Source organism: Centruroides vittatus, unplaced genomic scaffold (assembly GCF_030686945.1).
Source record: "Centruroides vittatus isolate TY-2023 unplaced genomic scaffold, ASM3068694v2 contig_272, whole genome shotgun sequence".
In the NCBI taxonomy this organism is placed as follows: Eukaryota; Metazoa; Arthropoda; class Arachnida; order Scorpiones; family Buthidae; genus Centruroides; species Centruroides vittatus.
In genome coordinates, this window is record NW_027121732.1 from 826,791 (window position 1) to 853,029 (window position 26,239).

At 32.5% G+C, this 26,239-nt stretch overlaps 2 protein-coding genes across 8 annotated transcripts in view; one reads left to right on the forward strand and one right to left on the reverse strand.

The window, feature by feature from the left end:
- The window catches only part of LOC136971780 (catenin delta-2-like), a 118,587-nt gene extending 114,925 nt beyond the window's left edge, over nt 1–3,662 (forward strand). For 5 of the 7 annotated variants that reach the window (XM_067266283.1, XM_067266281.1, XM_067266284.1 and 2 more), the window contains one exon: nt 1,404–3,662. In XM_067266283.1, the coding sequence (XP_067122384.1) occupies nt 1,404–1,529 (126 nt within the window). In that variant the 3' untranslated portion in view covers nt 1,530–3,662. The remainder of the gene's footprint in view (nt 1–1,403) is intronic. The other 2 variants (XR_010880216.1, XM_067266286.1) reach the window with 2 other exon arrangements.
- A 1,008-nt stretch (nt 3,663–4,670) lies between these two features.
- Nucleotides 4,671–25,521, reverse strand: LOC136971783 (uncharacterized). The gene is made up of 33 exons (XM_067266288.1): nt 25,379–25,521; nt 22,156–22,203; nt 21,728–21,885; nt 21,402–21,650; nt 21,156–21,308; nt 20,840–21,035; nt 20,525–20,771; nt 20,279–20,444; nt 20,032–20,199; nt 19,562–19,711; nt 19,341–19,485; nt 18,983–19,266; nt 18,749–18,901; nt 18,116–18,450; nt 17,849–18,031; nt 17,490–17,757; nt 17,252–17,408; nt 16,923–17,180; nt 11,117–16,854; nt 10,327–11,016; nt 9,920–10,252; nt 9,683–9,848; nt 9,416–9,591; nt 9,061–9,344; nt 8,624–8,988; nt 8,336–8,547; nt 7,889–8,255; nt 7,191–7,810; nt 6,972–7,122; nt 6,450–6,904; nt 6,258–6,372; nt 5,834–6,162; nt 4,671–5,099 (listed from the first exon to the last, which is right to left on the reverse strand). The coding sequence occupies exons 1-33, from the start codon at nt 25,431–25,433 to the stop codon at nt 4,995–4,997; spliced, it is 13,479 nt and encodes a 4,492-aa protein (XP_067122389.1). The 5' UTR covers nt 25,434–25,521; the 3' UTR covers nt 4,671–4,994.
- Between the last annotated feature and the right edge of the window lie 718 nt (nt 25,522–26,239).

Here is a 26,239-nt window from a genome sequence, read left to right on the forward strand (position 1 = left end):
CTACTTTTCTGTAATTTTAACCATTGTTTATATCAAATTATTTAATAAAAATTTTATTAAATTATTTTCATATTTTCAAAATACACTCTCCAACATTAATCCTGAATTTAAATGTACTGTACTTCTTGAAAAATTATCCAAATAAAATTATAATAGAATAAATGAAGTTGATTTAAAATCAATATTTTATTTGTATATAAAATGATGCAAAAAAAATCTGTGAAATGTTTTCTCTGATATTTAGACTCTCAAGATACAAGTTTTATAACTTTCTAATTCAATGCAATTCTCAAGGAATTATAAAATTTAGTTATTTGTATAAAAATTTTATATCTCCTACTTCTACATTTCTACAAAACATTACATACATTTATTGTTACATTACATTACATTTTTGTTAGCTAAATTCTTAGATTTTTCAATGGATTCAATTGAAGATTTACATGTTGATTCATAAAGGTGGGTCTTTAGATGTACAATAAACTTATTTTTTTTTATGAATCTGGCAGTTTATTTCAGAGATTTAGAGTTCCAAAGTTCTGAAATTTCCTGCATTTTGTGTAGGGAGTTGAAAAACTCTTCGTAACAATTTAGTGTTTGGTCTACCAATACCGAATTCACAAACTATGTACGCATCTGTGTATATAGGTCCTAATAAAGAGTTCTGTCTGACATGAATTTTATGCATGTTATAAGTGTTGATCAATCATTTTTTAATAATTTTTTCTACCTTCCCTCTTCTACCTTTGCTCATGGACAACTTTAAGATTCTATGAATCATTTGTGGTCCTGCAATAGTTTAGATATTCATTGAGAGTCAAAGTAACCAGAAGAACTTGGGTTCTATTGGATTTACCACTTTAAATGTAGTATACAAAGAAATTTTGTAATCCATTTTTATAGTTGGTATTGGAAGCATGATTATTATTTCATGCTCCCAACGCCTTATCCCACGATACTGCAGGTTGTCCACTAGTATAAAATAATATATTTAGATCGACAAAGAACAGAAAACATACTTTCGTAACCTAAAATTCTGCATTTCTTATTCTTAATTCATTAATATTATAGATCATATTTACTTAAGAAATTCAATATGATTACCAAAAGTTTGAAAATATAAAACAAATGTTCAAACATTTATGAAATTAAAAATGAAAATGTAGATAATTCCATTATTATTAGAAATTCAAATTAATTTAAACAATGTGTAATAATTGTAAATTTTGTTATATATGCAATCCAATTAATTTTGTATTGAATAAACTTATTTAAATTTGTTTTATTTATATAAATTTATTTAAGTTATTTAAAATCTGTTTTAAAATAAAAATAATTATATGTTACTTCTACTTGTTTTACTTAAATACTTAATTATAAATTAAATTTATCTTGTTTTGTAGCCTCATCACGAACCCCTCTATGCCCAGGTGAATCGAGATAAAAAGAAACGTCATCCTGACATGTCTTCCCAGCCTTTGTTACTCGATCATCAAGTGGATGCCCAAGGTGGCGATTCCTGGGTCTGATGCCAAATATGCAGTTCCATCTTTAATCTCGTTTTGCTATCGTGGACAACATATGGGCATCGGATCGTCGGAATCTCACGGTCGACTCTGTCTCCAGTAGACTTCCGTCGACCATTCACGGTTGCAAGCATACCCGGTGCCAATAAAAGACTCTATCTAGAGTTATATATATATACACACATAATGTATATATCTATATATATAAAAGCATTTAAGAAAATGCAATTCGAAGTCTTCTGCAGGAAGTGCAGCTATCGTATCCCTATTAATAACATTCCATTAACAAAGTTCAACTCATAAGGATATTGCAGCCAGATCGTGGAAACAATACCAACAGTGCCTCTAGGTAGTAGAGTGACGAGGAGTTAAATAAATAAAAAAATAATTAAAAAAAAAAAAGAGCCTAAATAGTTAGATTCAGTTGAAGAGTTGTGTTGAGAGAAATGTTGAATTACACATCTTATTAAAATTGTATCTGTTAAAAAGTTTTATGATGGATTATGAGCCATATACATCTCGTCACAAGTATATATACAAAATATATAAAAGAAAATCTATATAATGTATATTGAGGTGATATTCTGTTGAGAAACTGTTACAAAAAATATGTGGAAGAAACTGTACAACAATTAATAGCACAAAGTTTGTTATGTTATAAGTTCCAGCAGGTTTAATAATAATAATAATAATAATAATACAGATATAGCAAGCAAATAAACAGCTCCACAACGGACAACAGAAACGAAGCAGTCAAGCAAAAAAGCTCAGCACTTCGAAGACTCGTGCTCAGTAAATAGACTAGTTATCGACCGACCGAGAATGGTTTTAGCCTCACAATTACCATAATATCTGGTCACGAAATCGAATGGCTAATCATTTGAAATCACCAATGGATGATCATCTGACATGTTTGTTGGCTATTTCTTATCCTAAAATCTCAGTATTATCCAATTTGTCATTCAGTTATCTGCTTTTTGAAACACAGATGTATCTGTTGATTCTTAGTGATGCCACTTTATCTGCCTATTCTCACAGTGTGTACAGTCTTCCTGCTTGTTAATGTTTGGATGTACCAGCAACTTTTTATTACACCCAGTCTACATATTGAACTTTTTCTTATATCTTTTAGCAGATGTATCTTGTCATTTATATTAGAAGTGAATTCTTATGAAAAATATGATTTTTTTTTTACAATTTTCTTGTAATAAATTATTCCTTATTCGTGTATTAGATTTCAGGATCGTGCAAGACATTTTTATAAATGATTAAATGTCAGTTTTGTGTTCTTTTTATGAAGAGAAAATTTAATACAAAGATGGATTGAAAGTTATATAAAAAAAAAAATGAAGCGATGTTATGTTTATAACATTGACGTTCTTATTGTTATTTGTTTGATAATTGTTTTAATCTTCACAGGTCATACCATATTCAAAACATAGGACTTCATATAGTCTGTGAATGCAAGCCATGTCCCAAAATATTTATGGTAACTGTACAACTATTGCAATATTGATCAATCTTTTGCTATAAATTGATCAAATTGGTTCTGTGCCTTTTGTGAAATGTTGTTTTGTTTTTAGTAATTAATGAATTTAAAATTTAAAAAAAAACAAGTTAGCTATTCCATTTGGGATTAATGCAAGTATTAAAAAGAAAATATTATCAAAATAAAAATGTTACCAGAGGAAAAAGAAAAAGCAATTCACAGCTCCAAGTACAAACCTGCCACAGGTATTTTAAATGCTCAGTATTTATTAATGAAATATCTTTTTTTCATTCGAGAGTTCTGATGGTTGCCGAATCTCTTACGAGATCAGAACAGGGTTTTAGTATCTCGTGTATTTATTATCCATGTACAATTTATAAGCCTGTCTCTTTGAATGTTTCATTTTAAATAAAAATAAAAACACAAAAAAAAGACACCCATCAGTGAATTTTTCTGAAACGGCCAGATCAATATTCTCTACTGTCGATTGCCTATTGAAAAAGAGAAAAAAAAAATCTATTCCATGTTGGTCTTATACTTTGTTTTGTAGTCATTTTTGTAATTCATGTGTCAGATGACCTTTTATTGTGAAGCATCTATTGTATCGATGACAGTGAATAAAAAAAGTTTGCAGTCAATGTATCAAACATTTCTGAGTTTTTTTCCATATATATATATATATTCGGGAGCGAAGTGGCGAAACGAACATCAATTTCAGTTCTTTTCGGTGTACTAACAAAATACATAAATCCACATCGCAGCATTTTAACAATACAGAATTACAAATATAAGATTACAACGCGAAATTAAGATTATGAAATTTCAGCGAAAATTCGTAACTTTAAATGAAACAGCCTATTTTAAGCCAGGGGTAAAGGCCCAACACTCGGACTGTGGATCGATCCGGGAAGTTTTCGTAGACGGTCTATCCGGATATGTCGGGTCTCGTCCCCCATCGCCTAGCCAAATCCACGACGAGTATGAAGAAAAGGGCCAAAACTGAAAAAAACATGGGGTTAACGAAGGGGTATCCGTTATACAGTATAATAAAGTGGGTTTTCCGAATGCGCGTCTTAAAAAAGAGAGAAATTAATCAGTTTATCTGGTTTTACTAATGCAGATTGGTTTTGTTTAATTAAAATTAAGTATTATTTTACTCGTTATTTGCATTTACAAATTTTTATAAAACCCATCCCTACTCTCAAATTCAGCTTTTTACCGTTTTATAATTGATTATATAAAAAGTGTTTTAAAATAAAATATAATAATAGATGGCATCACCTATTATAATACTCTATTTTAAAAGTTGTTGCCGGGAAAGTTACGTAACTCGTTGCTGGATTTTTTAACTTTAGATGTTCATATTACTTCAACAGAAGAAAACCGTAATTAAATCTTTGATTTTCCTATACAGGTATACAACTTTTGGTTCGTGTTACTTCAGAAATAATGTTTTATTTAAAAATGTGAATATTTATATGTACAGTACTGATGATATCGAACCTTTAAATCTGAATAATAAACTTCTAATCCTAAGAAATATGTGTATTAAACGTTGAAATGTGTTACCTTTGAGTTATTAAGTTACACTGAAAAAGTAATTTGCAGTATATTATTGTAATGATGATTTCGAATGAACCATACATAAACTACACTTAAATATATTGAATCATAATTTCTTTATTAAACATTTGTTAAATTTACAAATCACAGTTTGAATAGTTTGAATACAAATCGATACACGAAACAAATATAATAATACAAACACAAAAATGACATCACACAAGTGGTCGAAATTGGAAATAATTTCTGTTGTGAATGGAATGCATTGAAAAGGCGCTGCAGTAAAACATCTTTTAACTAATGGAAAATATTATTAAAAATCTTTACATAATAACATTATTAATAATACAATATAAACCATATAATAATGAATACGTGTGAAAAATTAATAGAATTATTTCGATCTAATTTCTATCTCATCTTGATCTTTCTTCATTGAGTGGGTCCTGTAATTGATGCAAAAGATCTACTGACAGTTCATCATCATTTTTGCTAGAGCCGGACGGGTAGATGATATCGGGCTGAAAAGAAAAAGATCCAATTTAACGATCTGCAAAGTTCTATATCATTATATTTCGGTGATCGGTCTTTAACAAGTGATACCTCGCATTAAAATATGCGAGGTATCACTTGTTAAAGATCCTATTCACTTCGCTTTTTAATGATACTTCGGACTAGGGCCTTGTTTATCCTTCCTCCCTATGATGGTACACTTCATTGCAAGTCACACCTATCCATAATGACTCGTCCTATATTCCATATGATGGTGTATCTCATTAACAACACCAATTTCAGTTTAAATGAATTCGAATATAAATGATACGGTACAAAAATAAAATAATATAAATTTCTTTGGAAATGCTTACCTTAATAACAATAGTAAGAAGTATTGGGTCTTAATAACAGCACATACGTCGCATCAATCATATTAAACATGTCACAGAAAATTCTTAAGTACTGATATATATGCCAACTTTGATACCAGAACATAAATGAAATAACAGTTTTTCATTAGCAATGCTTTTACTTTATCCGGCATAGTGCTAGGCACTGGTATCAACAAAAACAGTAAAAACAATAATAATGTAAATATGGCCAACGCCCAGTTACTGAAAATAACTGGGCGTTGGCCAAGTTTAAGTGCCGTTATATATCTGTGTTTAAGATGTTCTCGATTGTGGTGGCGTTATTATTATTCGAATAATTCGAGGTTAAGAGATTTTAATTTAATATTTAACAATTAAGAGATACTTACTGAAATCATGTTAGCTATAATTGGAGAAACACATCTCTGACAAACACTCTTGCCTATTCCATCAGAAGTAGATATGCACTCGCATACTTGGCATTCGGATGGTGTCGCTGTCTTGGCCACTCTTCTGGAGAACACGTCAATAAATTTCTTATTTACGTTACGTTTTGATTCCCTCAAAATTTGAGAGCCAAAGAGACTGCCGTTCGCTTCCAAGGCAAGAGGCACACAGAAGTCTTTTGGTATTTTCAGTTGAGCCAACAAATCTCTGTCTCCTCTCAGTAAGGGATCTTTCCAGTCTTTCAAGGTGTAGGCAACTTTCTTATCGATTCCTGTAGAAAAAATTCAAAGCGGTTTTTAACTCTAATTTTGAAAGTACAGTATATTGTATTATTGACATATCGCATTAACTAAAAATATAATTTACCAAGCATTCGTTTTCCTTTTGACTTGCTATTTTTCATTTCAAATTCATGTTCCATCATCAAATGCAAAACAACATCCCCATCCAACAAAGTTCTCAACATCTCACTATAGTCAGCCTAAAGAGATCGAAGAAAGAACGATGTTAGGTCACGAATTGTCATAAAACGAACATTTAAAGTTATTCTACATATACCTTAACGTCTTCGGCTTTGCAATCCGAGCATTTCAACAGTACGAAAGTCTTGGCAGATCCTGTGCGGAATGGTAGAGCAGCTGCATAACGTATGGCTTCGAAAACGGAATTAGTTTGCTTGTCATCTTCTGACCAGTCATTTATCAACGAACCGAAAGCCGAATCAATAGATCTGAAGTCGACAAATTCTTCTCCGTCGCTAGTTTGCAAATGTGGTTGCCGTATATTCTGTCCTCCAAATCCCACCACAGCATATTTAATATTTGTGTATTCTTTTTGGTTTAAACTATTTTCGATATCCTGTGCTAATTTTCCGAGCATCCTGACGTGATCTCTATTGCAAGGTTTCTTTTCTACTATAAATACAACATCTGCAGATTGAACTGGTTCAGCATTTGTAATTTTGATGACATCGCCTTCGTTCATGATATTACCGTCGTGCTTCTCGCAACGTACTATAGAAAATTTATATTAATATAGAGTTTTCGTATTAAAATTCGATTTATAATATTCGAAACTTACCACAAGACTTGGGCATACGAACTGGCACACCGGCCACGCTGCATTCGGTTCTATAGGCAGCGGCAGATGTACAGATTTTCTCATCGAACATATTTGGTGCATATCTGGCCAGGTCTTTCAAGCACATGTTATAGAAGTTCAAAGGATCAACCTAAATAGAACAATTCCGATAAGTAAGAAGTAAAATTAAATTTAATTTCAAACGAATTTATAACTTGCCTGTTTATAACATGGTCTAAAGATGGAGTTTTTATTATCAAATAATTTCTTGCAAGCTTCTTGAACTCTGTAATCGTTGCTAACAATGGAAGCCATGTTAGATTTTCTACATCCACCACCACTAACTTCCCAGCTGTTTACGAAAGCCTCCACATTCTTTTCTAACCTTCTATCGGGGGTCATCATGTCAAGTTTGGGTTCGTAATCGTAAGTACCGAAGAGCCCCGCAGTTTTGCCAAAATAGAAACCGGAAACATGAACAGTGCATAAGTTATGGATGAAATTGCATCGGACTCGAATGCCTTTTTCGTTTTCCACTACCACAACGCTTCCTTCTCTCGTTATTAAGGTTTCATCCAAAAGCTGGGGTAATTCTACTTTAGTATCATCTACGGTTATTTTGTAATCGGATCCTATGTCTATTTTCTTGTCATCCGAGAGAATGGTCAGAGATTTCATGACTATTGTCGGATGTCTTCCAACTCGAGCGTAGTTTACGACGACGGTGAAATTTCCATCTACGAAATCGCGAGTTAGTAAGTAGCTACATTCTCCCAAGAAGTCGAAATGAGTTTTGTCGAAAGTAACGAAGTGTTGATTTCCGGCTATCATCGCGTAGGCTAAAAAATGTAAATAATAATTTTGTTAAAATCGAATTAATCATTCATAAAAGCTCATTTCTATTTATTTTTTTTTACCGTCAAACGGTGGGACTTTCAGACTTTCTTCTAAGTAATGCTTGTATTTGTAATACGTATCCCAGATACAATAGTCTTCGTTTGACAGGTAGGTATCTTTAAATTCGACTAATTTCTGAAATTCTGGGTAAGTTCTGTAATCTAGAGCTTCTTTCAGATTTCTTTTCGGAGATGGCAATGGCACTTCCAAGATTATTTTACCGTGTTCAGGTTCGAATATGTATTTAGTTCCTTTCAGAATGTTGGTGTATTCATTCAAAAATCCACGAGCCGTGTTCATCAGCAAGACTCTTGCTTTTTGGTAAGTACTCTCTGCAAGAGCATTCATAATTACATCCAAACGTAGAGTTCTGTACATTTGAGAACCCTGCCAAATCATTAAATATTAAAAATGTATTAAAAATATTTAAACTATGTGAAATTTAAATTATAAATATTTTAATTTACTTGTTCGTAAATTTTCCTGTAATAATCTCTTATGTATTTATCGTGAAATTCTCTTCCTGTTTCATAATAGTATTGCAAATTATCGTTTATGGTATTTACGGCTCTTTCAAATCTTTCCGAAAACGGTTGTTGGCTGAATTCTTCAATGGTACTGAGCACTCTGATCCAGTATTCTCGAACAGCTTTATAATATGCATTATCATAAAGTGCTTCTATTTAAGAAAAGAAAAATATGTATATATAATCATTAAAATTTACCACATTGGATTTATATATTCAAATACTAACCTAAGAAATTTCTGAAAGCTGTGATGACTTTATCTTTGTAATTTTCGTAATAGGTTTCCATCCAAGGAGCGTATCTACTGACGAAATCGCCTACAGTATTTACAACGTATACGGCCAATTGAGAGATGCGAATGGATACTACTGTAGCCAAATCATATAAATATTCTTGAAGATTTTCCATTGCATAATCTGCAAACTCGTACATTTGTCTGTTTACTCGATTGTACATATTGACAATTCTGCGAGTCGTACGTCTGTAGTAGTTGTTCATACTTTTCGCTGCTTTCTCGTAAGATTCTGCCAGGTTGTACTTCAATTCTTCCAGTTCTCTTTTTGCTCTTTCTAAACCTGCTTCTGTGTATGAACTATAAACAAGAATTTTTTTTTTATTTGTACGCATTACATAGTCAATATTAAACATTTAAATTCCCACTTACCTTACGACTTCGTAAGCAGTTCCAACTTTTCCAGAGGCAGTCTGGATGTAGAATTCATCATTCTGATACATGGCGTACAGATCATTGTTTATTCGTCTAACGTCGTATCTAAATCTATCCATATCGCGCGACATTTCTTCTTTAAATGGTCCCAGTTCTTGTAGCATGGCTTGGTCGATGGCCTGCTTCTTGGCATTGAATTCGTTTGCAAATTCGGAAATAATTTTATCTTTTTTTACGATGACAACATCAGACACTTCATTGTACTTATTAGAGAGCGCATCCTTTAATTACAAATGAATTTTTTAAATATATACGTTTTTTATATTGAGAAAATAACATCGATAAGTTTTACCTTGACATTTTGCCATATCTGTGGTCTCCACGTCATTCTCGATTTTAAAATTCGCGATTCCTTTAATCCAAGATTAAATAAAACATCGGATATGCGGCTCCCGCATTCGGTATGAGAAATTTCAAAATGGACGGCATCGTTCGGCATAGCTGCTCTTACGTGCATATTTTCTTGACCTATAACATAATGTAAATTTTATTACTCGTAATATCGAGTTTCGAATAAAAATCTGACAAGATATTTTATTATTATTTCTTTAATACTAACTAGGAGTGGTGATATTCAAATCCATGTTCATGTTCCTTTTACTTAATCTAACGTGTGAATGGACGGGTGGACGTTCGTTGATTTTTTCTTCGAGTGCTAACGTAAATTCGTTATCCATATGAAACATTCTTCCCGTCATAGCCAATTGATCGTTATCAGATTTTGCCTGCGTTAAAATACGTATTATCATCTAAATGTAAAATTACATCTCAATATTGAACAGAGAAAACAACTTACAATTAAATCAATCTGTTCTCTGAGTTTGGAAATTTTTCCTTTTAGTTCTTCTATTCTTTGTCGTTGTTGTCTATCTATATAATTCACTCTCATATTAACGGATGCTTCTTCGTCGTTATTAATTATTTCTCCCATCATTTTCAAGTCTGTGTTACTAATGGGGTGACGAGCTGTGACGTATACTACGTAGTTGGTGTCTCTTCTTCCTCTAGCCATATTTCTTAATCTGCCTTCTAGCATCATGTTGTGTTGTTGGTATCGAGAGTATTCCAGCTCTAGTTTTCCAAAAGCCTCTGCCTTTGATGATGATACTTGAGCAGTAGCTACTATGTCCTGTGATTTAAAGCAATTTTATTTTGTATTCAAATTTTGAAGCTATTTTAAATAATTCTTAAGATGATACTTACCTTTGATAATCGGGGGTGATTGACGGAAACTCTTAATTTGTGAGCGGTATTTTGCCAGTTACTCTGGTCTTCGTGTTCCATTTTTAGAGTTAAATACTTCTGAGCATCTCTCGCTACGTCCCAATATACATTCATCTCCATGTTACGACCGTTTTGCAAAGTGGCATGTTTACCTCTCACTTCCATCGATCTTATAGGCAAATTTAGGCGCGCGTAGAATTCTTTAGCATCATTTTCACTCGGTATATCGGCAAGTCTCATTTCATAGCTCATAGAGCGGCGCATCTTCTCGTCCCAAGTCAATTCTGCACCATGATTGAAATGATTTTTTGTCAACTGATACTCAGTGTGAAGACTTATCGATCTGGAAGGATAATTGGTTTTTATTGTGCTTTCAGCTCCAGAAGTGAGAGGTTTAAAGAGGACAGAAATAGTGAAAGGCACTGTAGGAAGATTTGCTACGAAATTCCTGTTGTAGTTGCGTGTATTTCTATCGTAAAGCGAAGATGCTTCCGTTTTGAACAATACTTTATTATTATATTCTAACTGTGCATTTCCCATTGTGTTATAATAGTTATCTTCAGAGGCATAGTCCATTTTCATTGTACGGAGTATTTCGTAGGGTGAAGTGACGTAAATGTAACCTGAATTGTGTGTGTTGTTATACTCCCTTTCTAAAGTAAAAGCCACCTATAAAAAAAAAAAAAAAAACATGTAACTTAAATCAAATGTCTTAATTCTAATCTGTAACACATAAAAATTTATTGATTGTAAATCTAAAAGTTCCTACCTTCTTATATCGGGACCAAGTGCAGTCTAGAGTTGTTGCAAATCTGTTCCTTCGGTTTTCTTGTCTCATGCGAAAGACCACATCTTCGAATCCTCTGTAAGGGGTAGCGAAATTCAGTTCCACGTTGAAATTCATATTATTATAATAACCCACGTGTCCTCTAATATTAACAATTTCGTTTCTGGCGTTTTTGTATGTGAGAGCAACGTTATGACGACTTCTTTCTCTACTGTAAACTAAGCTCGCCTCTTGATTTTCGTAGTCTTTAAATGGACTAGTTAAACTCAACTTTCCATTTAAACCTTTGTCATTAAATTTTAAATGACCATTTATTTCTGCTTTTTCTCTTCCCCATTCGTAGCCTAATCCGGCAGTAGTCTCGTCATATTTATGCTCGTAAGTCGAGAAAATACTATATCTTTTTCCGGGCAATGAAATGGTTATTCTCGGCGAGAAAGATCCAGGAACATGACGCAAAGTACTCAAAAGTCCAACTGTTGGATATTGACGACTCGGTAATCTGAGATTAACCGAAAGCTCCTCGACATCTTGACCGTGATGATATTTTCCAGACACACCAAACTTTCTCATGTTTTCGTTTGATGACTGAATCTCCAAATTTCCTTCGATGTTCTCATTCCTATCATTCAAAAATTTGCTATCTACTCGTAATACTTTTAACCATTCGAAAGGAGTATTTATCGTAACAAAAGCTTCGAAGTTATTCCATGTGATTCTTTTCATATTTCCAGATATTCTGAGTTCTTTAGAAGGAGTTGTTGCTATTGTCAGAGAACCATCCATGTTTCTGGAATTATCATTTCTCATGCTTCCAGTTAATGTTAAAGTTTTGAACGAAAAAAGTGGGCTGATTAATTTAATTTGCAAGTCTTTTTCTGTATCGTAATTCTTTATAATTCCTTCCAAAGAATGGGTAGAAGAAGGAGTAAGTATCGTAGCAAGAACTTCCATGTTTCTGTCATTACTATTAATAAATTTCCCCTTAGCGTTGAATGATTTAAATGATAACCACGAACTATTCAAATTAAATTCGACTGTAATCTCTCGATTGTCATTATTGTAAAATGCTTCCAATTTGTGAAGTCCTTCTAGTGGATCATCTATCGATGCTTTAAAATCGAGGCGATTTCTTCTTGTATTATAAATAACTTTAAACACCATTTCTTCTTTGTGAATCAGAATCATAGGAGAATGTAATCTAAGTGTAGCTTCGAGATCACGTCGTCCACTTCGGTAATTTCCACTTAATCTATGCAAATGATTAGGTGTTTCTATTTTAATACTCCCATCCATATTTCTGCTATCTACGTAATTAGCCTGATAATAAATTGATACTTTTTTCCAGTATATTAACCTAGAGTCAAATTTAATATCTCCGTCTAATTGTCCGTTAGTATTTTTTGTTCTGAACGTCATAGAGTGATCTTCACCTCCTTTACTGACAATTAAGGCACCGTTGATGTACTCCGATCCTTGAACGTTTAAATTTCCTTCTACATTAAAAGTGCGAAAAGAAGTAAAAGGTGCATTTATGTTAAATTTAATTTCAAAAGGATCTAAATTACTGTTAACGTAACTTCCTGCTACGCTGAATTTCTTGTCTAAATTACTGACTGTTACTAAAAAATTGAATGAATTTGAAGATTTCTGATAGGAACCATTCACTTCTAAGTTCTGAAGAGATTGAAAAGGTGTTCTTATATTAAGTTTTCCATTTAGGGAATTAGCATTTTCGTTAGCAATACTACCTTCAATGTCTGCCGAACGGAATTGTTTGAATGATGTATTAACTTTTGCTTTGGCTTCCATGTATCGATTTTTATTTATAGTTGAAATGTAAGCTTCTATCTTATTCACTCCTTCCCATTCCAAATTAGAATTAAACTCGAACTGTCCTTTTTGTTTGGTGATGTTTTCAGTAAATTTTACCTTTCTAAATGGACTAAAAGGAGAATCAAGGGTAAAAATCATTTCGGTTGGATAAACTCCGTTGTGTTTCATAAGACCATCGAAATGTAATTTATGAAGAGGACATTGATAGTTTATCTGTGCTCTGAGTTCTCCGGGATTATTCTGTAATCGGCCTTCGAATGAAATTTCATCGTATTTTCTGAATGGAGTGCGAACAACGATGTTAAGAATGCGTTGTGCAGTTGGTAAATATTCATAAACTGCGTTTAATTGATATTTTTGGTGGGTATTCCACTGAAAGAAACTATCGAGTGTCTTTCGTGCACTGTATAAATCTCCCTTTACTTCTACCAATGCTAATTCGTATCCTTGAAATGGGCTTTTAAAAGTGATTCTCAAAGAACCTCGAGGACCGTCTCTGATAAACTCTGCGCTCAAAAAGATTTTCTTTTCATTCCATTGAACACTAGTTTGTCCATTGATGGCATTATCTCCAAATGCGTGACCTTCTGTTAAAACCAACTTCTCCATTGATTTATAGGGACTTGTGAAAAGAAACTCCATTTCTGAACCTTCACTGGTAACGGCCCGCTTTGCTTTCATCTGTATTTTCTTCCAACCATATTGATATTCCAAATTAACAGATTTTTCACGTTCATTTAATACGTAATCACCATTTAGACTATAATCGTCTCCGGGAGTTTTTACATCCAGTTCCACTTGGCCACCGTTTCTATCTCCCACAAAAGAGCCTTTAGATGTGATCTGTTTACTTTCTCTGCTGCCCCACTGTAAATTTAATTCCATACTTTTCTTTTGTGTTGTGATGTCGTAACTGCCCGAAGCTGAATAAAATTCGTAACCATTAAAAGTAGTAGTAATGGTGCCTCTTGTTTCCATTCTTTTGTATCTATTATTAAGAAGATTAGCTTCAGCCGCAATTTTGTTAGAACCATTCCACAATATGGTTAGTTTTGGAGTATAACTTCTACCATTACTATCATAACTACCGTCTATATCGAGTGAACGTAACGTTTCGAAAGGACTAGTGGCTTTTATTTTCAATTCTATATTACTACCATAATTAGGAGAACGATTAATATATTCTGCTTCTGTTCGTATTCTTTCTCTACCTTGCTTTGCATCTAACACGTGCTTAAAGTATCCTTGTCTATATTCTTGTTTAACATTAATGAGTATATTTCTAATGTAAGGAGATGTGATTTGAAGTTCTTCTTCGAAATTCAGAATATTGTCCATTTTTAGTTTGTTCTGTAATTTGCTATAATCCTGATTAAAGTTGAGTTGAAGAATTGTTAAAAAGCTGTGGTCTTTTCGGTTGTTCACTACACTTGCTTTGATTTCTTCGTAACCTCTGAATGGAGTGACCGCTTGAAAATAAAGTTCTGTGTTATAAGCTCGATTACTAGTAGAATGAGTTCCTGTCAGTTCTCCCGTTATTTTGTAAGTACCGTACTGCATTTCACCAATGGTACGCAATCTATCACCATTTATTCTATGGACAATTTCAGTAGAAATGCGTTCAAAATTCTTAAAGGGACTAGTTAGAGAAAGATTAATCTCAGCATCAAAAATAGATGACATTTTACCTTGACCTTTTAAAGTTATTGTTCTTGAATTTCTCGGAAGTACCACCTCAATTAAACTCTTAAACCTCTCTTTTTCATCAAAGTGAGTAGCGGTTACTTGAAAGTTTTCGAAATTCTGGAATGGTGTAGTTATATAAAGCTTTCCTTCTAAGTTTCTATTATTAGAGTTGCTTTTTATAGCTCCTGAAATTCCTCCGCTTATTTTACGATAACCCCAGGTAGCTTCTCCGTCTACACTTGCTGTGCGTTTATCATTTTTGTATGTTATTTTAGAGTACAGATTTTCATAACCCCTGAAAGGAGTGCTGCCTTGCATTACCACCTCACAAATTCTGTTGTATCCATCGAAGGTTTGTTTACCATCCATCAAGATACTAACTTTTTGATCGATATCCCATTGAGCATCACTTTGAACTCTATATCCTTCTTTGGATTTGCTTAATATTACGTTAGCTGACAGTATTTTTGCAAGTTCGTAATGGGAAGTAAAATTGAAGGCGACACGATAATCGGAATTAGGTACGTAACGAGTAGCTATGCCAAATCCAACATTCTTTTCAATACTCCATTCTGATTTAGCCAACATGTTTAATTCGTTGGGAGATGAATTATAGTTTACATCTGCATTAATCCTCTCAAAGTCTGAATATGGAGTATTTATTCTTAGTTTAGCATTAAGAGATTTTGAGGAACGATCGCTGTAGATCCTACCTTGGGTAAAACCTGTCAATGTCTTTCCTCTTGGCAATTTTACATTTGCTTCTGTTCTCCAATCTTGACCGTTATCATTGTGGTTAATACTTAAAGCATAATCTTCATAATTAACAAATGGAGTGTAGGCTGAGAAACTACCAACCAGTTGCCTTCGTCGATTACTCAAATTAGCATCAATATTCAAATCTGCGATCACTTTGCGTCTAGGATTCCATTCGAGTTCTACGTGATGGTTGGTTTTGAACACTCCGTCCAAAATATTTCCTTGATGACTGCTAGTTATTCTTCCTTGAACGTTGTAGCTTGGAGAACGGACATTAAATGATCCTTGATATTTATTACCAGTATTCAGTTGGCCTTCGATAACGTAGGTATTTCTAGGATCTCTTTCTGCATCCATTTGTATCTCTAAAGAACCAGATTTTGCGTTCTTTGTATTTGTAGTTCTCAATTTTCCTACTATATGTCTTGAATTTGTCTTAAAGTCTGCGTTTCCATTGATGCTATTCCCATCGCTTTGTAAATTCAACTCGGTAGAATATGTTTCGCCAGGAATATTAACAAATGCTTCTAATCTTTTATTGAAAGTTCCAGAATTCACCCAGTTACCGTTGGCGGAATATTTCTCTTTTCCTACATCAACATTACCCGAAAAAGTGTAATCAGAGCCATGAATTCCGAGCGCAGCTGAGATACTGATAGGTTTTTTACGTGCGTATGAAATTTCTGCATCACTCTCGTATCTAACTTTTCGTCCTTCTCTGATATTTCTAAAATTCGCTTGTGCCGCTAGCTGTCGACCACGTTGCCATTGAGCAATCACTCCCGCTCTATATTCGTTTGTATTGCGAACTGCATTAACTGCCAATCTGGCTTCTCGTCCTGGATAATGTACTTTCATACCTCCTTTAAATTGATTCGGTTCTATATTTATTTCTGTCTCTACATTCGCTACTCTGTTGGGTGCATATTGTACATCCAGTTTATTAAAAAGTTGTTTTTCTGTATTCTCGTGTTTCATATCGAACGAAAAATCGATATTCCTTTCGGGATAAATCATTTTTAATGTGAGTGCTGCTTTATTGTTGGATAGAGTACCCTGATAACGAACGATTTCCTGTAGAGTAATTTTATGCATTCTGCTTCTTCTTCCATCTCCCAGATTAATCTGGAGAGTATTTTCCATATGTCCTGTAGTACGTTGCATTTCCCATGTTGCGGCTGTTGTATATTGTGGTTTAGCTGTACTGAGTAAAGAGAATGTTCCTGCATACTTCGTTAAACTGCTGGCTGAGAGATCGCGGAATTTTGCAATAATATCTATAGTTTCACGTCTTTGTTGTTCGAATTGATAGTCCAAAGTTAATTTAGAAGAAATACTGTCTGCTAGCTGAGCGAAACCTTGAAGGTTTGATTCTACGTACGATGAACTTATACCAAATTGGATTTCGTATCTTTCTCTTTCTTTAATATCCAGATTGGCTACAATTAAAAGTAGAACATAAGAATTTATCAAAATCGTTACCACGCAAAATGTTTTCTGTACTCACCATTTAAACTTATTGGTTTTCTGGTAGCATCTTCGATCGTTAATTGTCCATTAAATCTCTCACCGTGACGAATATGAGCGGATCCTGTAATTGCTATCAAACGCCCATTAGGTCCTATTACTTCAAGAGCCGGAGAATACAAGCCACCTGCTGAATTAGTATCCGATCTGAGTGATGATTGAATAACAAACTTTTCCAAATCGTCTACAGTGAAGCGGATATCGAAACGTTTTTCAATGTCTTCGTTTGTATATCTTGCTGTAAATTAAATAAAGATAAATGCATTAAATTGGAAAAATTATTAAGCATAAATAAATAATAATAATTACCTGATATTCCTAATTTTTTAATAGGTGTTTTAAGTTTGAGAGATACAGATTTCTCGGGTTCATTCAACTGAAAATCTAAAGTCAGTTCACGATCAACGGAGGATCTAGGCGTGTTCAGAGTCACAAAAGCACTCCTGATTGATCTTCCTTTTTTATCCTGTAATTTTATAATTTTTTAAATACATTTCTTTTTTTTCTAGAATGGATAATGTGTTACGTTTTAAATAAAAATATTTACTATTTCTTTATTCCATTTAGCTTCGAAGTTAAAACTGGTGAGAGTAGGATCAGTCTTTCTGATAAAAACTTTAGCTACAGCTGCTCCACTCATTGGAAACAAAGGTAAGTTTCTGTCGACAGATTCTGGCACTTGTAATTGACTGCACAGTTCCATTCCCAAAATTTTATTGGTATAACGTCCCGTACAGGAGGAAACTATTTTCGATCTTTCTCGTGGACCTGTCTGTTCTCTTTCTTTTTCTTCATTCAATAAAAATATCTTACTCCTAAAAAAAAAATAAGAAAAATTGTAACATTTAAAAATTATTTTATTTAATTTCTGGATTATTATTATTAATTTATCTACGAAAAACTTACTGAACATCAATAATTTCCATTTTATCTTTAGGAACATTTAATTGAACTTTCATTATTTGACCATTTCTCATCTCTACTAAACCATCCATCCAAGTTGATGAATGCAAAGTGGCAACCATTTTCAATCCACTACGAGCTGTTCCTGCATCTACTGTCATTAAACTGGAAATCTCAACTGCACCACTAAAATAATAATAATAATAATAATAATTTCAAAAACTGTTCTCTGTATTCAGTAATGACATGTGATTTCTTGTATTTATTCACCTCGGTTGGAATCTTCCACGAATGTCGACTTGTTTTAGAGATCTAACATCAAACTTTCCGCCGACTTTCAAACCCACAGTTGCTGTTCCGTTGATTGCCAAACGAAGAGGAAAACCATTTCCCGTAGGAATTGTGTAAGTAGCATCCAAAAACATAAATGATTTAGAAAATTCTACATCTTGTTCTCTTGCAAGTTCTTTGAGAAAATTGTTTAGATCGAAAGTTTCTCTTTGAGATCTGAGATAATCTAAATTAGAATACCACATCTCATTTCCAAATATCTTCAGATACATAGATGCGTATGGATCCTCGTTGAAGCGTGTTTTAGCATCAAACTAAAAATATCGAAGAGTGTTCAGAAAAAAATAATTAAAAAAAAGTAGGTTAATGTTACCTTAGGTAGCCAAGATGGCGGCTCGTCTCTAATTCCAGCACGTTCTAACCTAACCTAACCTATTCTAATAAATTACCATAATTATTAGCAACAAAATTGTCAGAATAGGTTAGGTTAGGTTAGGTTAGAACGTGCGCCCCACTGTTTCCTTGCTGGAATTAAAGACGAGCCGCCATCTTGGCTACCTAACGTAACATTAAGCAAAAATTATTTTTAGAAAAATATAAAATATATCTTACCTGATCAGTCAATTCTCCAATTTTGTTATCCGAGACTGCTCTTTTCTGTCTCCAATTCTTGACAATCTTGCTCATAGAACTCTGAGAAAAGTAACCTTTAGGACCAAATAATCTTTCTACAATTTTATCGACATGCTCCAATCTTCCTCCAACCTACATACAAAAATTATGCCAATTTATTAATAAAATGGTTAAAACATGTCGAAATGAATTCTTTCATTGATAACAATTTACCTCGAAAAGATTGACAGTTGAACCCAACACATCTACAGTCAAATTGAACATAGCAGAACGAGGTATGTAAGATTGAGGGCTGTAGATTATATTACTTTCGGCGTGAGTTCCTACATTTAAGCTATCAAAAAACATAGAATATTCCATTGCTCTTGAAAATTTCCTTGCGTCGGTATTATATTTATTCATGAGATATAAATTAGATACAATTTCTTTTATGTCTTTTTTGACGGGATTTTCGCTCTCTTTTGTATTTACAAGGTGAGTCCAGACAAAAGAACCAACTGTTAAAAATAATATAAAATTTATTTCACAGATTTCATCTTGTATTATCAATTATATATTAATCTTGACTTACCTTGATTTATGACTTCATTTTCAAGAGTATTCTTAATTGTATTCATTGTATAATGATTTGCGCATCTCATAACGGCCAAATAAGATGCAATTCTAAGTTCTGAATCTTCTTCGTAATTAGTATATAATTTTAATAAATCATCTCTCTAAAAATAAAAATAAATTGTATTTAAAACTGCGGCATAGTTTCGTAATTTCCATTTATTTAAAGATAATAATTACAGGTATGTAACAAGAAAATCTTCGGTATGCTTGAATAGCTGCTAATCTTGTTTCTGTGGTTAGTTGAGGATTATGGTAACATTGTTGCAAAATTCTTTGAGCTTCTTCACCTTCTCCAATATTACCAATGGCTTTCAATGATAACAATACCTAAGATATTTAATGTAAATTTAGTTAATTTTTAGTAAAAATAACTTAATAAGAAGAATATTTGGTTAATGTAACTCTTGGTGCCAAGATGGTGGCTCGTCTCTGATTCTAGCAAGGAAACAGCGGGACGCACGTTCTAACCTAACCTAATTTATTCTATAATAATAATTTGGTTGCTAATAATTATGGTAATTTATTAGAATAGGTTAAGTTAGGTTAGAACGTGCGTCCCACTGTTTCCTTGCTGGAATCAGAGACGAGCCGCCATCTTGGCAGCAAGGGTTACATTAACCGAATATTTTAATATGATACAATTTTACCTTTCTTTGTTCAGACGAATAGCAATTTTCTCCTAAGTTATTAACTAGCATTCGAACGGCTCGCCTGACTTCGGGTAAAATTCCGCAGTCTGAGTTGGATTGACAGAAAGTATGAATTAATCCCGAAACTCCTAAAAGTGCCTGTTCGTATCTTCCGTCTAGAAGTGGCTATGGAACGAAGCGAACGTTTACAAACAATTTTACAAATATTAATTAGTTGCATCAAGTAAATAACTAGGATAATTACAGTTAAAGTATTGATCATATCGCTTGTCGGATTAGTTATAAAGGCCAAGCTGGTCATCCAGAATTCTGCTTCGGAACTCGCTACTTCATTTCTTTCGATCATTTCTTTCATCAATTTTACAGATGCTGTAGTTCCAATCGTTGCTACTGCATCCGTGAAAAATTTCCTATAAATAGTACATACAAGTAATTAAATAGCCCTAAAAGAATATACATATACAGTATATTTATATATGTTTATGTTTACCTTCCTTTACTGTTTCCCGCGCAAATTCTTTCTACTCTTCTGTTTACAGCCATTAATTCGGGATGCTGAAGAGTTTTCAATACATAAATAAATTGAGAGAATAATCTAGGAACGTCACTTCGTATTTCTTCTTTACTTGCACTACATAATGTAGCGAGAAGTTGTTCGGCCTCTTGCTGCCTAGCTCCTTCTTCCACCTTTTCATAATTATGATTGAACAATAGATTCTCGCTAATCATCCTGTAATCTATTTATAACCAGAGATATTAGTTTCTTTTCAGAATACGATAAAAATGAATACGAAGCAGTAATTACCATTTCCTGCAAATCTGCCATTATGTTTTTGACTGAATGTTAATTTCTGTATCGTTCGAGTAACGGCGCCATTAGATTGTTTAGAAAACGGCCTAAAAGTGTGAGACTCTGTACAAGTTGCCGATTCAAGAATGCCGGAACTGAATTTCTGATCGCAGACCTGAACGCCTTTTAGCAAGGGTAAAGATTTCGATTGCTAGAAATAATTTGAAAGATATCGTATTGTTTTTATAGTAATTTAAATTGTTAAAATGTTAAATAAGACATAAAGACAAGTAAATTAATTAAAAAGCAAATCTTTATATTTGTTGCATACTTGTTCAGTATATGCAGATCCTTGTAAAGCAGTCTGTACGTTCGATCGTTCAGTACACGATAATAAATCCTTAGTTTTTCTTACTGTGTACACGTTCCTCCAATTTCCTCCCAAACTGGTATACTCTGAAGTACATTTTCCGGCCACGTCTGTCTAAATAGGGATATTAAAAATATGTTTACATTCATTAAAATGCAGAGTAGTTTAAATTCGATGAAAATATAATAATTACGAAGAGTTAAATACCTCGGTTACTGTCTGAGTAATTTCCAAATTATCCATGGAATTTTGAAGAGTAGATAAAATACCCTTTTTGATATTAAGCACCCATGGTTCTTCTTCTTCTGTAGCGCAGATGTTTTCAATTATGCCATCTTGGAAAGAAAATCTCAGATCATATCTTTGTAGTTTATCTGCAAACTCTCTGTTGTTTTGAGTCGGTCTTCTATCATTCGGATTTCTTGGATCCGAATTTTCGAGACTCGTTTCTCGTAACTACAGTTAATTAAATTTTGATTTTGAATAAATATTTTAATATTTTATCTTAAAATAAGATAAAAATTGTGACTTACCCTCATTACTAGTTCGCATTTTGAAACTACTTCAATCATAACTTTCGTTTTCATGTGCATTCGAGACTCTTCGTGCGTCGTTCCTTGTATTGTGGTGATAGTATCGGATTCATAATCATACGTGTAAACACTTGGTTCATATCGTAATTTGTTGTTCTCTGATATAAAATAAATTGATATTAAGTGAATCTATCGTTGAGATTTTACTAAATAATTGATAAGATAAATCTCCCGTCGATGTGACAATTATTCCCGGACAAAGGGAGCGACATAATTAATGCAGTACAAATGGATAGCTATTAATTAGGTATCGTGTTTATTATACAAGAAATCGATATTAATTCTTTTAATTAAAATATCTATATCGACTGTTAATAAGATTAATAATGTAAAGGTTAAAATTCCAATGAAAAAATGCAATGCCTTACCCGTACAATGCCTTGCGCATTGGCCATCTGAGTATTTATTCAATGGACCTAAAATTAAATAAACACCGCATTAAAAATATATTAAACTTCAGACTTTATAAATAAAACTTTGATAGAATTGTTTATTTTATTTTATTATATTTACGATTTCTATAAATTTTTTATCTGGGTAAACATCAAATAATTATTATTATAACACGCTATAATCAACCTTGGAAGTGCGTGTGATAATCACGTGTTAAAAAGTCTACTGGCTAGTGAATGCTATCACGTGAAATGACGTCAAAGAAGGTTCAAAATTCTTGCGATTGATCAATAGTCGATTATAGTCCAGACACATTGTCTCTTATCTCGATGGATTGACAGCATGAATTGATTTTAAAGTTGAAAGTAGGCTAGATAATGCCGAAAAACGATCACAACAACGAATAATAAATACTGATTATCATGTTTATCTGTTGCTGGGGCTCTTGAAAAGTTCATAGTTGAAGTGTTTTCGGCCTTCCTGATTAGTTTCTTTGCAGAACATTAATAAGATTTATTGTAAATAATTTTCACCAATCTTAAAATGAACTTATACATTATTTAGATTTTGCATTAAATACAATTAGCATTTCCTTTAGTTGAAACTAAATCCTGGAAGGCGATTTTTATATAACATATTTTAATTACATAAACTTCCAAAAGATAGTGCATTATTGGTTCTACGGTGCAACATCTTTTGATTTAATTAGAAAATTAAATAGATAATTTATATATAGTAATCTAGAAGCAATAGGCTTTCAAAATACATCTAACATTTTTTAGGTTATTGAATATACGGGTAGCCCTCGGTTTACGCCGATTCACAATAACGCCACTGCGCAATTCGCCGTTTTGCTGTGAAATTCCCCTATTTTCCCTATGCTAGACTGATTTTCATTTCAGTGTTGACGTATTTACTGAGCCGCTTCGTTAAAACAAAGAGTTTTATTGAATATATTTATTTTTTCTGTTTAATAATATTGGGTATGTATACATTTGCATTAAATTAATATTAAAATACTAAACGTTTAGGTACCCACGAGACAAGTTATTAAATTAAGCAATCTAATAAATGGCGTCCGAATCCAGAGCGCCAGTGAATGCAAATAGTTCGTATCCCGTATCAGTTGGATCAGTAAAACACGTTACGACGCAGTAGCACTTCCGACGATCACAAACTATCGTTAGTGAGACGAAATCTACTTCTTATTAGCCAGACTATACCTTCTTATTAGCGAGGTTGAGGCCGAAGTTTTAAACCCGAAAACGTGTACGTCGGACGTTTAGCGCCGCTTTCCCGTAAGCCTAGAAGTTTGACAATGGCGTTTGGAAAGTCAGCGGAATCATGCTCGACATTTTAAAAATTAAATTTATAATATATGTATTTTGTATTATATTGTATTAATAAACGAAATTATTTGCTTAGTTTTTACTTATGTAGAACCTAACCCTATACCTCACTGTAAATATTGGTTCATTTTTTACGTCGATTCGATTTGCGTAGGCTTTTGTAGGAACGGAACTGCGGCGTAAACCGAGGGGTACCTGTATTTTCAAACAGAATATACGCATATAGATTTAAATAACGCCTTAACTATGACTTCCAGATAATCTAAACAGTACGAAAAAATATTTCCAACTAAAATATGAAGCAAGAAAGGTCTTCAAATTTGAGTTTTAAAATTTATCAAATTTCTAATTCAATTCTATTAAAGTAAAAATCTCCTAAGAGCTATAAATACTGTGCCAATTTTTTTTAAAACTCTAATTTATATATATTTTAAAGATTTTATAAACTAACTATTGCATGTTAATTTAGTTAATTACAAAAACTAATTAATAAAATCATGAATGCAATAGTGTGCATTGACATAATGCAATTGTTACGTTACTATTTAAATTGAATAAATCTTCAAACTAATAGCAATTACAAAATTCGTACATAGAAACAAACTATTTCATAAGATTTATCTATTACAGTCAAACCTGTTTTTATGCGCTCTTTTTATGTGCGATTTTTATTTGTGCGATTTTTTTAATGCGAATTTTAAATTTGTGCGGTATAGTTGGCGACTAGTCTCGTGCGATTCGTCATGTCTCACGTTGACTTATTATAGCTAAATAAACTTATTATAGCATAAATGCATTTATTATAGTAATATTATTGCATGAATATGCGAAAAATGAAATAATTTACTTTTTAAGTCAACAAAACACCACCTGGACAAAAATATGTAAAACAGACGATAGACCAGACGATGCAGTCAAGTGCTGACATCTGTTGTCAATAAATTCTATTTCGTACGGTTTTGAGTTATTTTCTATGTGAGACTTTTTTTATGCGGTCCCTGTTGACCGCATAAAAAAATTATTTTTTTAATTGTGTTGCGAAAACTATTATTTACAGCCATTCGTGAAGTTTCGTGAGATTTTTTTTAATGCGTTTTTTTTAATGCGGTCCCTATCCCCCGCATAAAAACAGGTTTGACTGTACTTTAAATCTGATATGAGTGCGATTCATAACATTAATAAATTTCAAAATGTTAAATATCTCTTTTTATATAATTCTTTAATGTATTAATTCAGAAAAATATAAAATTAAACTTATTAAATATCTTTCAATGCACTCTCAATTTTTCTATTAAAAGAATTAATTCATAATACAGTAGTATTAATTAATCATTAACTGCTATTGAATATTTAATATAAAGAGCCATATTAAATAATCTTATATATATATATATATATATATATATATATATATATTGTATTATAATTCTAAGATAGTTTATAAATTTTGCCATATACTAAGCATAAAACAATTAAGTATTTTCACTAGTATTAAGTTTTTCAAGCTGAAATATTAAAGAGAACAATGGCAAACAAATAAATAATTTCAAAACCCGAAATTTAAATTAGTTATATTAAGCTTAATATTGCAATTATTAATGTATCCGAAATCGTTTGAAATATTTATAACAAAACCAGTGAATTGTTTGTAAAAATAACTCAACGTAATAAATAAATGAAAGAAATTTTAATATATTTCTAAGGAAATTTTGAGGGAAAAACTCGAAATTTTGAATGATTCCTAAATAAATAAATAAACGAGAATTCAAAATGAACCGAAATTAAATTAGGCAGAGATGAATCATTCCATTCGATGAATTTCCCGGGTTAAAACTTTGGATGATCTTACCTGCAACTGCATTTGCCACGAAGACCGAAAGCAAAAGGACCGATCCGTAGCCCATTGCCGATGTCGTTAATAGAGTTCAAAATAATACACAAGTGGCATCTGCCACCAAAACTACAACGGGAATAGTTAATTGACAAATGTAACTTCCTTATATAGCCTTTTAGTATTAGTTCAGGGTTACAGAGTCCGGTGACGCGCACGGTATAAGTGACCTACGATAAGATAAGATTGCTTCAATGGGCCTCCAATCAGGTTCAAAAGCCACAGATTGATCGAACTGTTTCGAAGCGACATCACCTTATTTTTAGTTGTTTTCAAAAATAATCGAGTATTTGTAGTAAATTACATTTAAAAAAAAAAAGACAGCGGAACAATCTAGTAACTAACTAGGCCTATTTATTTCAATTTCAAAATCTTATGACAAAATGGCGGCACGATGCCAAAGATCCAAAATTCTATCACTCAAAAGTTATTCTTTCAAATTTTATAAAAAGTAATAATAAAATTGCGTGCTTTAAGTATTTTATACATACAATTATTTTATGAGAAACTATATTTATTTATTTAAATATTCATAAAGGGAAGATTGTTATAATTTCAGCTTTACTTCGACCAAATGAATTGTTTTGCAGCAAGTCTCAAATAAAAAAAGTATTAATTTTAATTTGAAAAAAATTTACTCCCAATCAATAATGATGAAATTAAAACATTGATTTATTAGTACATGCATCAACATTGATAATTTGAATGTTTATTAGATTCAAGTCCTTGTACTGCTTGTTTTTCTTGTACGGAGCCAACCGCAAATGCTTTAGATAATAACCTTCGAGAGATAAATTTATTTATAATTTCTTCTCGTAT